General features: G+C 59.7%; 3 protein-coding genes across 5 annotated transcripts in view; 1 reads left to right on the top strand and 2 right to left on the bottom strand.

Annotated features, from left to right (window-relative positions):
• Positions 1–4,862: 4,862 nt before the first annotated feature.
• CALML6 (calmodulin like 6) lies at positions 4,863–6,195 on the top strand. Its single transcript, XM_070384394.1, is given in 4 exon segments — positions 4,863–4,937; positions 5,499–5,673; positions 5,764–5,908; positions 6,000–6,195. Coding segments are annotated over 4 exon segments (591 nt in total).
• Positions 6,196–6,561: 366 nt separating this feature from the next.
• TMEM52 (transmembrane protein 52) lies at positions 6,562–8,742 on the bottom strand. Its single transcript, XM_070384395.1, has 6 exons — positions 8,660–8,742; positions 8,430–8,592; positions 8,300–8,343; positions 8,103–8,144; positions 7,313–7,491; positions 6,562–7,207 (listed from the first exon to the last, which is right to left on the bottom strand). The coding sequence occupies exons 1-6, from the start codon at positions 8,740–8,742 to the stop codon at positions 7,029–7,031; spliced, it is 690 nt and encodes a 229-aa protein (XP_070240496.1). The 3' UTR covers positions 6,562–7,028.
• A 1,940-nt stretch (positions 8,743–10,682) lies between these two features.
• CFAP74 (cilia and flagella associated protein 74) overlaps positions 10,683–12,541 on the bottom strand; it is an 89,446-nt gene continuing 87,587 nt past the window's right edge. For 2 of the 3 annotated variants that reach the window (XM_070385068.1, XM_070385070.1), the window contains exons 36-40: positions 12,326–12,480; positions 11,956–12,088; positions 11,596–11,726; positions 11,274–11,408; positions 10,683–11,131 (exon numbers count right to left, since the gene is read on the bottom strand). In XM_070385068.1, the coding sequence (XP_070241169.1) occupies positions 11,030–11,131; positions 11,274–11,408; positions 11,596–11,726; positions 11,956–12,088; positions 12,326–12,480 (656 nt within the window). In that variant the 3' untranslated portion in view covers positions 10,683–11,029. The remainder of the gene's footprint in view (positions 11,132–11,273; positions 11,409–11,595; positions 11,727–11,955; positions 12,089–12,325; positions 12,481–12,541) is intronic. The other variant, XM_070385069.1, reaches the window with a different exon arrangement.

Below are 12,541 nucleotides of genomic sequence, written 5' to 3' on the forward strand. Positions count from 1 at the left end.
AGTCCTGAATATTCATTGGAAGGACTGATGCTGAAGCTGAAGCTCCAATCCTTTGGCCACCTGATGTGAAGATCTGACTCACTGGAAAAGACCCTGATGCTGGGAAAGACTGCAGGCAGGAGGGGAAGAGGGTGACAGAGGATGAGATGGTGGCTGGTATCATTGACTCAATGGACATGAGTTTGAGAAAACTCAGGAAGATAATGAAGGACAGGAAAGCCTGGTGTGCTGCAGTCCATGGGGTAGCAGAGTCGGACACAACTGAGCGACTGGACAACAGCATCATGAACTGTCGCCGCAGTGAGTTCAGTGAACATCTATCATCTCATATAGATACAAAATTAAAGAAATAGAAAAAAGCTTTTTTCCTTGTGACGAGAATTTAGGATTTTCTCTAACAACTTTCATACATAACATACAGAAAATTGATTACATTTATCGTGCTGTACATTTCTAGTACTTTACTTTTCTTTTTTTTAATTTTTATTTATTTATTTGGCTGCACCGAGGTCATAGTTGCAGCATGTGGGATCTAGTTCCCTAACCAGGGATTGAACGTAGGTTCCCTGCACTGGGAGCCTGGAGTCTTGACCACCGGACTACAAGGGAAGTCCCCTTTACTTTTCTTATAATTGGAAGTTTCTAGCCTTTGACTGCCTTCCTCCAATTCCTCATCCCTGCCCCCACCTGGGTTTACCTTTATTATGTTACTTTTTGCTTCCTAGCTATGCTGCCTTTCTCTTATTTATTTTTATTTTTGGTTGTGATGTGTGGGGATCTTAGTTCCCTGACCAGGGATCAAACCCAGACACTTGACAGCGAGAGTGCAGTCCTAGCCACTGGGCCACCAGCGAAGTTCCCATTACACTGCTTTCTTATGCTTCTTTCTCCCTGCCTGTGTTCTACGAGGTACATTACATTTTCTTTAGTCTTTTTTCCTTCCACAGATGTGGAAGTCACACAACCTATTTCTGTGATTTTCGTGGTTATCGTAAGTGTTTTACATTATAGCTTAATCTCAGTCAGTGGCACTGGCCATTTCCTGAACACTACTGGATCTTATGCTTGCATCCCTCTCTCCCATCTGTGGTTGGTGGTCTGGGTTTGGGGTTTCTTTGGCACCCCTTGTCCAGGCTGGGCGGCCCCCAAGCAGACCGTGTGATAAGGGCTCAGGAGGAGGGGAGGCAGGCTTTCCTTGGGGGTGAAGGAACTAAGACGGGATGGAGGGGGCATTCCTAGAGCTGGGCTGAGCAGGGGGCTCAGTCCACCAGGACCTGGGGAAACTGTCACGGTGCAGCTATCACCCATGAGTGAGGAGGCTGGGGGCTTCAGCAGAGCCCAGGGTGACGGCCCCCATGCAGCAGCCCCAGGCTGGCTGAGTGAAGCTCAGGCCAAGGGGAAGAGTGGAGGGGTCTGAGAAGCTCTCTGCACCCGACCCCCAGCTTATGCTCCAGACCCTAGAGGGAGCCCCCAGGCCTAGATGTGCTCACCTGCCTCCTGCCAGCAGGGCCACCAGGTCCCTTCATCTACCCACGTCAAGCCCAACTTGTCCTCAGCTGTGTCAGCTGCAATTATGGGGCCTTTCCCCCACTCTGTCCCATGTGACCTACAGCAGGGACAGTACCTACTCCCGGCGCCTCGTGGCAGCTGGGCAGCAAGGGACCCATCTCCAAAGCTCATCTGGTTGCAGCCTGGTCCTCCAGAAGCTGGTCCCGAGGTGGGGTCTAGGGTACAGGCTCTATGTTAGAGGTCAGGTCCAGCTGTCCTGCGAGAAGCCTTGAGCCAGCCATAGGCTCTGGAGTGAGCACCCTTCAGAGTCCCGTGTGGGACCACAGTTTCTGGTGAGCCGAGTCTATACCAGCAGCCACCCCGGAGGGATGGGGTGGCAGCGCCTGTGGGTCTCTTGTCTGGGAGCAGGTGACTGGTCTGCACTATGCGAGAGGAGGGGGCACTGAGGGAGGGCCTGAGGTCTCCCTGCTGCACATGCAGCCTTTCCCCTCCCCTGGTCTGCGTTTTCAGTGTGCAAATGTAGCTCTTCTCTTTGGAAGCCCACAGCCCCATCCAGATCTGTCTAGAGAACACACCGTGTGCCCTGAAGTGGGGAAGCCACCCCAGCACCTGTGCACAAACACCTGGGTGCAGGGAGCACACTGCTCTGGCCCTCCTGGGTCCTCGCTCCTGGTCACTGAATTGGTAAGGGTTCTGCAAAGAAACAGACCAATGGGAGAGAGTGGGAGGGAGGGAGGGAGACCAACTTATTTTAAGGAATTGGTTCATGTGCTTGTGGCTTGTCCAGTACCTGGAGACCCAAGGAGGAGCTCCAGGCCAGAGGTGGTATGCAGAGGGTCCCTTCTTCCCTGAGACCTCAGATTTTCCCCTTAAGGCCTTCCACTTGTTGGGTGAGACCCATCCACATTATCAGGGTCATCTGCTTTACTTAAAATCTATAGATTTAAACATTAATCACCTTGGAATAAACCCCTCATGACTCCCATGTTCACTGCAGAAGTATTCACAGTAGCGAAGAGATGGAAGCAACCTAAATGTCCATGGATTGTTGGATAAACAAAACGAAGTCAATCCATCCAGTGAAATATTATTCAACCTTAAGAAGGAAATATTGACACCTGCTAAAAGATGGATGAACCTAGAGGACATGATGCTGGGTGAAGCAAGCCAGACACAAAAGGACAGATCCTGTCTCATGTCACTTATAAGAGGTCTCCAGAGGGGTCATATCCACACACAGAAAGGAGGAGAGTGGGTGTCATGCGGGGAGTGGGATGGGGAGCGAGAGTTTAGTGGAGACAGAATTTGGGTTTGGGAAGACGAAAAGGTCCTGGAGATCTGCTGCCTAACAAGGCCAGTGTAGTTCACGCTACTGATCTGCACACTTGCAGTTAAGTGATACAACCACGATGTGGTGCTTCAGCCGCTCAGTTGTGTCTGACTCTTTGCGACTCCATGGACTGTTACCCGCCAGGCTTCTCTGTTCATAGGATTTTCCAGGCAAGAATACTGGAGTGGGTTGTCATTTCCTTCTCCAGGGGATCTTCCCTACCCAGGGATCGAACCAAGGTCTCTCACATTGCAGGCGGATTCTTTACTGACTGAGCTACAAGGGAAGCCCCCAAAACAGTTAAGATGGATAATTTTATGTTATAGGCTTTGTACCACAAACAATACAAAAAAGAACAAACAGAAAGATTATGGTTCATAATAGATGATCAATATATGTTAGTTCTCTTTTTTGAGTAATATTTTAGGTGAATTTCACCACAGTAATCAATACATATATGGAAAAACACACCTTCACAGCCACACCTAGATGAGTGTTTGGGAAAACACCTAGCCTCGCAGCCTGGCTATCGGGTGCTAAAACTGACCCTCCAGCCTCTTTCTCTACAGGCCCTTGTCCCCTCACCCACACCATCATTGTATTGTATCCCCACTCTGGTCCAGAAATATAGATGGGACCAGTTTCCTTGAAATGGCTTGGTAATTTTTGAAGGGAGCGGTGGGAAAGTCCTTCTCACCATCACACAGCTGGAAGCCATAACCGGGAGCAGCCAGGACGAAGGTAGGGGGGCCAGAGACGGCTTCTTCTCCATCTCGGCCCAGGGCCGCTGGCCTGGAGCCTGCTGGAGCCATTTTGTCCCTGTCAGCACAAATCTTGCGGCTTCAGCAGCTATCCTGGGCCTCAGAGGGCAGCATCCCTGTGGTTTCCATACTCTGGCAGACTAGCCAGGCCGGCGGGGGACAGGGCACACCCCACCTGCTCAGATTTGTCAGGTGGTCACAGGGCCGGGGCAGGTGTGTGTCTGCCTGTGAGACTCTGGGGGCCATGCAAGTGGTGAAGGGAATTGGGGGCCCGTGACTGTTCCTGGGGCAGGAACTGGAGGGGAGATGGGAGGAGACCCTTCAGCCCCAGTTTGGAACCACACACCTCCGAGTGCCATGGCCAGGCCAGTAGGTCACTGCCTACCTAGATGGGAGCCTGAGGACCTGGGCCCCAAGGTCCAGGGGCGCGGAGCCACTGCCCCAGTTCGTAGTATGTATGTGTCTAAGGGTCAAGCACACATGTGCAGGGCTGTGCGCTGCTGTGGCATCTTGTTACTAAACAACCTGGCCCCGGAGCTCCCCCGGGAGCCAGCTTTGCTGTTCCGAGCGAGAGGGAGGTCAGGTTTCCCTGAGAATAGCCCCTGACTGCCCAGGGGAAACCTGGCTTGACCTCTCTGTGGCCAGTCTGGCCCCCTGGTTCTGTCTGCCCTGCCCTCTCTTGCCCCTGGCTCATGGCCAGCTGTCTTCTCCTTGGACTCTGGATCCCCAGCCTCCTCTGCACAGGGTGGCCAGAGAGGGTCCCAGATGTATCTGTTTATTGATCTTGTCTTTAGAGGGGGACTGCAAAGTGCTGGTACCACGCTGGGCCCTGGGTCCTTGGGGATGCAAGGGAGTCACCTGGCCAGGGAGGCCATCAGCAAGAACCCTCACCAAGAAGCCTGGGGGGAAGGGGGCTGCATGGGGAAAGGGGAGCAGCCCCCTCACCTGCCCTGGCCCACAGTGTCCATCCTTGCTGCAGCCAGGAGGGCCTTGGCTAGGACCCAGGGTCGCAGAGGGAGCTCTGGGGTGAGGGGCTGCTCAGGCCATGAAGGGCCACATGGGGAAGGGCCACCCGTCCCAAAACAGGGCTGAGAGGATCTCCTGGACATAAAAGGCTCTTGGAATCTGGGACCCCTGGGGCCTTGGGCTGCTGGGCCCCGCTAAAACTCAGCTGTCCCCTCCACCCCTTGAACTCTACCCAGAACAGTTTGTGTGCCACCGTGCAGGGTCCTCTCAGCTGGCACAGACATGGCAAGGCTGCTATGGGTGCCTGGCGGAGCCCCAGTGGGCCAGCTGGGTGGTCCAGAGGGAACTGGGGGCAGGACCTGCGGGAAAGGGTGGGCAGGCCTCTAGGCATGGGGATCAGCTGGGGCTGTGCCCGAAGGTGTGAGGATCTCTGGGAACCTGAGGAAGAAGTTCAGTGAATCTGGACAAGAGCACGGATTCCCCAAGGCCAGGCCCTGCCAGCCACTGGGGCCACCCTTGCTCTGGGGGGCCAGGTCAGAGCAGCCCTTTCTGAAAGCTGCCATGGTGGTGGAAGACGGGGTGGCCAGGTGCTGGGCTATCCTCTGGGATGCCAGAGCAGGCTGGGGCTTTCACTCTGCCCCCCCGGGAAGGCTTCTCCCACATTGGTCCATGGTGTTCTCCCCTGGGCTAACTGGGTACCCACTGCTGCCCCAACTGCTCTCACATGGCTGGTCTGCCCCAGCGCCGGCTCCTTCACCCCCAGCCCTGGCCCTGGTGTCCTGCTCTCCCTTCAAGACCCGCCCCTTGTGCCTTGTCTGAAGGCTGCTCTGGGCTGGGGCTGAGCGCCATGGGCCTTGTGTCCCAGGCCCTTCAGCCTCCCCTGGACTGAGGGTGGAGGAGCCCCTGGTGAGCCTGGGCCCGCATCCCCACAGACGGAGCGCCTGTCACAGGGCAGATAAAGGATGACAAGGGGGGTCTCTGAGATGTTCAGTGAGGAGGGCAAAGGGCAGGTGAAGACGGATGAGCTGGAGTGGCTCGTGAGTCTCCTGGGCATCAACTCCACCAAGAGCGAGTTGGCCTCCACGGCCAAGGATGTGGACAGAGTTAGTGAGGCTGACAGGGACAGCCGGGGCAGGCAGGGGTCCCCTGTGCATGACAAAGGGTGCGCCACCCTCACCGGCCACTTGCTCCCCACAGAGAAAGGGTTCTTCAACTGCAGCAACCTCCTGGCCCTGATGGGGTTGTACTGGGAGAAGGCCCAGAACCAAGAGGGCGAGCTGAGGGCAGCCTTGTGCATCTTTGACAAGGAGGCCAGGGGCTACATTGACTGGGACACGCTCAAGTAGGGCCCAGGCCAGGCGGGGGGTGGAGCACGAGGCCAGGGAGGTGGGTGCCCTGCTGGCTGCTGCTCAGCGCAAGGGGGGCCCCTGCAGGTACGTGCTCATGAACGTAGGCGAGCCCCTCAATGAGCCAATGATGAAGGAAGCCAACGAGAATGGGGACGGGACCCTCAACTACGAGGGTGAGCAGAGGATGGGCCCCGGGAGCCCGGTCGGCCTGCTGACCTGTCCCTCTGCTCTCAGAGTTCAAGGCATGATGACTGGGGAGTCCTTCAAGCTGGTTCAGTAGGAGGAGCCACTGGGGCCAAGGGAGGTCTGCTGGCAGAAGCCTACTACCTGCTACTGTCCATTCCACCCCCGTTCCGCAGCCAATAATGCTCCAGCCAGATTCATGTGTGTGTCACTGTCCCCAGGCTGGAAAGAAGGGGCTGCAAAGCTGTGGGTCTGGAGAAGGTAGAGGGTTCTCCTGAGTCAACCATGACACTTGGCCTGTCACATCTGTGGGACAACTGACACGGCCCACAGCCCAGCCCTGGGCTCTGGACACCAGTCGGAAGGCCAGGCTGGGCCTAGGTCGAGGACCGCACACCCTGCCCTTGGCCCTGGAATGCGCTACTCAAGGGCCCATCCCGGGGCCCTTTCCTCCGTGCAGAGATCACCTAGATACAAACTTTATTTTCTCTCTGAGAAGCTGCGGACATTACAGCAAGCCCTGAGCCCTGAGGCTTAGGCCTCTGGGGCCTCCTCTGGGCTGAGGGCCTGCTGGGGCTGGGCTAGGGGCCAGGGCTGGATGTAGCAGCATGTGTGTGTGTGTGTGTGTGTGTGTGTGTGTCCAACACAGGGCCAGTCAGCTTGGCTGTCCAGAGTTACACAGCAACGAGTCCAGGGCTGCAGCAATGTGATGGATGGCTGGCCTTCCTGGGGAAAGGACGGTGCGGACAGGCTGGGTGCCCTTGCACAGTCCCCTGTGAGCAGAGTGGCCTGTGGCACTGGGAGGCTTGGGAGAGCTTTCCTGCCCCCACTACGGGGCACCAGGGCCACAGCTAGGGGTCCTGGGCATTGGGGCCTGGCTCCTGGAGCCCTGGAGGGGTCTCAAGGCACGAGGCCCCAGGGGAGGCTGGGTTACAGGGAGAGGGGTGGCTCTTCCTGTCTGGTCTTCGTCATCTTGATGGCCTCCTCATAGGAAGGCGGCGGCTCAGGGGCGTACAGGCTGTAGGCCGGAAGGGTTGTGGAGTCGAGGTCCAGCTCCCCGAAGGGCAGGGGTAGCTGCATGCCCAGCCAGCACTGCACGGAGCTGTAGGCTGCAGGGATCCAGGATGGGTTTGTGGGGGTGGGCCTGGCCCTCACCGGTCCCCTGCCACCCCTGCAGGCAGGTGGGCCACCAGGAGAGGTGTGCCAGCACTCACAGGTCACAGTGCTGTGCGCTGGGCTGTCACTATCCACGGGAATGGCTGTCAGGTCGCAAGGCTCAGGGGCTGGCGGCAGGTGTGGCTGTGAGTGTGCCCGCTTCCGGAGGTGGCAGAACCGGACACAGCTGGCTGAGACTCCACAGAGCAGCAGCAGGAGGGCAGTGAGCAGGATAAGCCTGGGCAGGGAGGAGCAAGACCCCTACCGCTGGACTGCCCCCTGGTCTCTGGGCACCTGTTCCCCGGGGGCAGTCACAGCCCAGCTGCTCAAGACAAGGCAATGCACAGGATAAAAGAGAACCAGGACTGCCTCTCCAGGCCAGACACCTCATTCCTGGCCAGAGTTGGGCCTGAGGATCTGGCCTGCCCTGGCCTCCTGCTGCTGGGCCTGCTCTGGCCGCAAGTGGCCGTGGGTTCCTTTCCAGGACACACTGCCCTAGGCCAGCTACAGAGTCCCGTGCTCAGACCAATGACCATGTTCAAGGGGCCTCCCACAGGGACTAGGAGTGAGGGAATGGGAAATGGGCTACCAAGGGCAGTCAGTCAAGGGCCCAGGGGTGTCCCCAGCCATGAGGAACTCAGGCAGGACCCATGCCCGATGTTGCTTGGGTACTGGGGGAGGAACCTGGGATCCGTCTGCCTGGCTGCTGGGGGCCTCAGAACCTTCCTGCCAGGGGCCCAGGACAGGGCTGGTGACTCCTCAGCCGTGGAGGCAAGTGGGTGGGGGTCTGGTGGGACTGGCCCAGGGGAGGATCGTCGCACCCAGCTGCGCGCGGCGCCCTCCACTTACCCCACGTGCCACAGGCTGCTCCAGCGGGCCTGGGGCCGGCACCTGTGGGACGGCGGCACCTGGAGCCGGTGGGGAAAGGCCAGGCCCACCGTCCCGCCCAAGCCTCTCCGAGGGAGGACCCCGGGTCCCCCTAACCCCGCTCCCTCCCTCCGCCCAACTCTTCTCGCCGCCTCCCAGCTCCCCCGTCCCCGACTTACTGGTCCGAGGGATCGCAGCTGCCTTCCACGAAACCCAGCGCCACCTGCGGGGACACGGGTGAGCCCGGGCCAGGGCGCGCCGAGCGCAGACCCGCCCTGCGGTGCGGAAGCCGAGCACCCCGCGACCCACCTGCGGCAGCGGTAAGAGTGGCGGCAACAGCAGGAGCCCGCGGTCAGCCGGGGCCCGGGAGAACATGCTCAGCGGCGACAGAGGTAGCGAGCCCTGAGGCCAGGCGGCTATATGAGGGCCACGCCCCTGGGCCGCTCCCAGCGTAAACCCCTCCCACCCGAGACTACGTCCATTGGAGGATTGGCCTTGTAGCCACGCCCAGGTCCCCGCCCCCACCCTCCCCCCAAGACCAGCGGCGCCCTCTAGAGTCCCCGCCCCCGACGGGCAGGCCCTTGGCCACTTCAGGGCCCTGCCCACGCAATTCCCGCCCCATGGTCCGTCCCATAGATGTTTCCTTAGCATAGGGTCACGGGGTGGCGGGCAGTCTTGCCCTTCGGCGTCTTGCAGTCGGGCTCAGGGTGGACGGAGGCGTCCCATGGACAGTTGTGCTTGGGTGTGGCCTCGGAGGGTGGCGGCCACGCCTCTCACACACCCGGGTGCTCAAGATAAGGGTTGCAGCAGTCAAGACGCTGAGGCGTTCCAAGAGCATAGTTCAGCGACATTAATTGTGCACGCTCGCTGCCCTCTGCCCTCTGCTTATCCGTCGGGCGGTCAGGCTAAGGGAATTGGTCCGCATGGCAAGGGGCCTTGTCTGGGGAGGGAGGGAGAGGAAGCTGCCCTGCCTGTCTTTCTTCATTGCAATCAGGACACGTTCCTCAAACGTCTACCCCCTGGAGGGGAACTGACTGCAGCTCTTTGAGGGCAGGGCCTCCTCTGCTTGGGCTTCCCTGATAGCTCAGTTAGTAAAGGATTCGCCTCCAATGCAGGAGACCCTGGTTTGATCCCTGGGTAGGGAAGAGCCTTTGGCGAAGGGATAGGCGACCCACTCCAGTATTCTTGGGCTTCCTTTGTGGCTCAGCTGGTAAAGAATCTGCCCGCAATGTGGGAGACCTGGCTTCAATCCCTGGGTTGGGAAGATCCCCTGGAGAAGGGAAAGGCTACCCACTCCAGTATTGTGGCCTGGAGAATTCCGTGGACTGAATAGTCCATGGGGTTGCAAAGAGTCGGACACTACTGAGTGACTTTCATTTTCACCTCCTCAGCTTGACTCTATCCTGCCTGCACTTGCCAGGCCCGTTGCATGATCTCTGCCCAGGCTCTGTCCTGAAGCTGTCCCACGCCTCCGGGCTCTACGGTGGCCCCCAGCTCACCCTGCTCCAGCCAGGCTCCTGGCTCAGGAGTGGGAAGGAAAAGGATGGGCAGAAGTGCAGCCAGGATGCAGGAGTGCAGGCAGGATCTGGGCCAGTAAGCGCCAAGGCCGGCTGGTTCTAAACCCCAAGAGCCAGGCCAGCATTTAGAAGAGAGGGGCTTACCCAGGGAGGAGGTGGGGCAGTGCCCTGCAGGGAGGACTCCTTTGGGGCCTGACCTGACTGCAGGACCTGGGTTTTTCTCCCATCTGGTGAGCAGCAGCCTGGTGAGGGTCTGCCCACTGGACAGAAGTCCCACAAAAGGCTGCTCTGCGGCCACTGTTGTGGGCTCAGGGTTAGGGAGAGGGCAGACTTCCAGATGCCAAGGGCACTGAAGAAGTAAGGTGAGGACTCCAGGCTGGTGTCCTGAGGCCTGTGCCCAGGAGAAGCCCTGGATGTAGCTGGCCCTCCACTTCTGCCAGGGAGGGCTACATTTGGTCTCCTAGGGCTGGCACAGGCTGGCACAGGCTGGGCATGCTGTGCTGTACACAGGGGGCCTGGCTGGGTGAGCTCTGTGGGGACAGTGTCTACCCTGCCACTCTCTAGAAGGCAGGCACTGGTGCAGGTACTGTTCTGAGCTCCCAGCAAGGTCTCATGCATTGGGAGAGGGGGCTTCTCCCTTGAAGAGCTGGTCAGGACCCAGAAGGCTGAGCCTGGGCTCACTTCAGAATAGTGGGAAACCAAACTGACAGGTGGGCCTCCCCCTGGACCCTGACTGGGCCATGAGGGAGGATGCAGTGAGGGCTCACTCCTTGCTTGGGGCCAGGGACTTGGGAAAGCAGGGGGCTAAGGGGCTGCCTGGACTTTGGAATCTGCAGCTCCCCCTGCTCGCCGGCCTCTCCAGCTGTGGGTTGGCCTCAATTCCACCCCAAACCCCCTCCAGCCATTTCCCCAGGGCTCAGGAAGCCCCTCTAGTTGTCCAGGCTGAGTTCATTGTTTTTTGGGCTGACGTGTGTGTGGGCGGGGGCAGCCCCCGAGGGCTCCTCCCCGTGGGCCCACCTGCTCACTGCAGCCCACACTGCAGGCATGGAGGCACAGATTCACACAGGGTTTATTGACAGGTCTGTGGGGGCAGCTGTTCCCCACCAGGACCTCGAAAGGCTGAGTGGGTGTTGGTGGGGCTGGGGACCCTTAGGGCTCAGGCTGGGAGCAGGCTGTGGTTGGGACTGGCCTCTTGGCTGGTTCTGATGTGGAGCTGGGACGGGAGCTGAAGCCAGGACAGCAGGAGTGCCCCTTGGGGCCATGCAGGAGGCTGCCCTTTTGAAACTGCCCAGGTCCCAGGCCCCTGGGTGGTTCGGCCTGGTAGACAGGCCAGGGGAGGGCTTCGAGGGTGGCAGGAAGATCAGGGGGCTCTGTGGAGAAAATCCTGTGGCCTCAGGGACCGGTCACCACCTGGGCTACAAAGAGGACCTTGTAGGTCTCCTTCACATCCCCCCTGAGCTGCAGCAGGGCCGATGCCAAGAGTGGGTGGTCCGGCTGGAAGGGGAGAGGTGGGAACAGAGGGGGATCCTCAGTCAGGGGGCGCAGCAGGCACGTGTTTTCTCTTGAGGGCACTGCCCACCTCACCCACCGAGGCCCCCCAGCCCTCTCCTGGGGGGGCGGGCTCCCAGGCACCCACATCAAAGTCGATGGGTGGTGTCCAGGAGATGCTGATGGCCTTGGTCTGGCCGCGCTCCACAGAGCCTCTGGAGGGCTCAATGGTGAAGCCCTTGTGCTGCAGGGCTGCGATGTTGTCCATGCTGAACTCAACAGTCTGCAGGCATTGGTGCCGTCAGCGGGCAGGTGACACAGCTCCCGGGAACAAGCAACCCTGCCCCAGGCCCTGACCAGCAGGCTGCCCACCCCTCAACTACAGAGAGGCAAGGCCAACAGAGGCCCGAGCTGCCCGGGCAGTGGTGGCTGCAGAGGTACTAGGGAGGCCAGGGCAGTGCTGTGGTCACCTTCTTTGCGGACAGCTGGGTAGTCCGGATGCAGCCCACCTGCAGTTCTCGGGTGGCAGGTGGGGCCTGTGTGTCTGGGTCCAGCTGGGCGTAGTCCAGGGTCACCAGGATGGGCTTTAGCTCCTCAGCTTCTGGAGAGGGAGGGCCTGGTGGGGGTCTTGGGGGTGGGGGTACCACGGAGGGAGTGCGGGGGTGCCCAGGGTCAGGCAGGGATCCTCTGAGCAGGGCTGGCCCACTAGCCCTGCCCCCACCTGTGGTGGATGGGCCAGGAATGCCTGCCCTCCCTGCAGACTCCAAAGGTCATGTGTCCTCTTCTGCCACCTTGCCCACCTCGGGGCTCTCTGCCCTCAGAGGGCTCACCCTCTCTGTGCTCCAGGTCAAAGGCAGGGATCACGGTCAGGGACTCCACGGGCACGTCCAGGGGGTCTCCGCCCTCCACGAACATCATGTGCTCGCGGGCCGCGCCCTTCAGGAGGATGTGGTGGGACACTTTCTGGGGGCAGGAGCACAGCGGTTTGCAACCCTGCATGTGGGGCTCTGGGAGGGGGCGGGGCTGTGATGTGGGCCTGTGGGACCCCAGACATTGGTCTCTCCACCTGATGACCCCCAGCCTGATGTGGAGCCCCCCCAGGCACCAAGCTCCAATGTGGGGCCGCTCAGGCAGCCAAAGGGCTTGGACAAGTGGACATGCGGGTGGGGAGGAGGGGTCCAGGCTGGGTCGGAGTCCTGCCTTTTCAAAGAGCACGACCTGCAGCCGGTCAGAGAAGTATAGGCTCTCGTGGTCTGGGCTGAAGGTCACAGTGAAGTCCTGAGCCTTGCCGGGCTCCATGACGCCCTCGACCGGGACCACGCTGAACACGCTCTGGCCACTGTAGTTCTGCGTGCCTGGGAGCAAGGTGGCCAGGCTGGTCCGGATCCCCCTGCAGCGCCTAGCACCCCCTGGCCC

Source organism: Bos mutus, chromosome 16 (assembly GCF_027580195.1).
Source record: "Bos mutus isolate GX-2022 chromosome 16, NWIPB_WYAK_1.1, whole genome shotgun sequence".
In the NCBI taxonomy this organism is placed as follows: domain Eukaryota; kingdom Metazoa; phylum Chordata; class Mammalia; order Artiodactyla; family Bovidae; genus Bos; species Bos mutus.

Bases quoted from the DNA above. Each gene is read 5' to 3' on its own strand.
- TMEM52 (XM_070384395.1), bottom strand. From the start codon at position 8,742: ATGGGGCGGGAATTGCGTGGGCAGGGCCCTGAAGTGGCCAAGGGCCTG. The intron at 8,593-8,659 runs GTCTTGGGGGGA...CAATGGACGTAG, and splicing joins GACTCTAGAGGGCGCCGCTG to TCTCGGGTGGGAGGGGTTTA. The intron at 7,492-8,102 runs GTAAGTGGAGGG...CTCCCTGCCCAG, and splicing joins AGCAGCCTGTGGCACGTGGG to GCTTATCCTGCTCACTGCCC.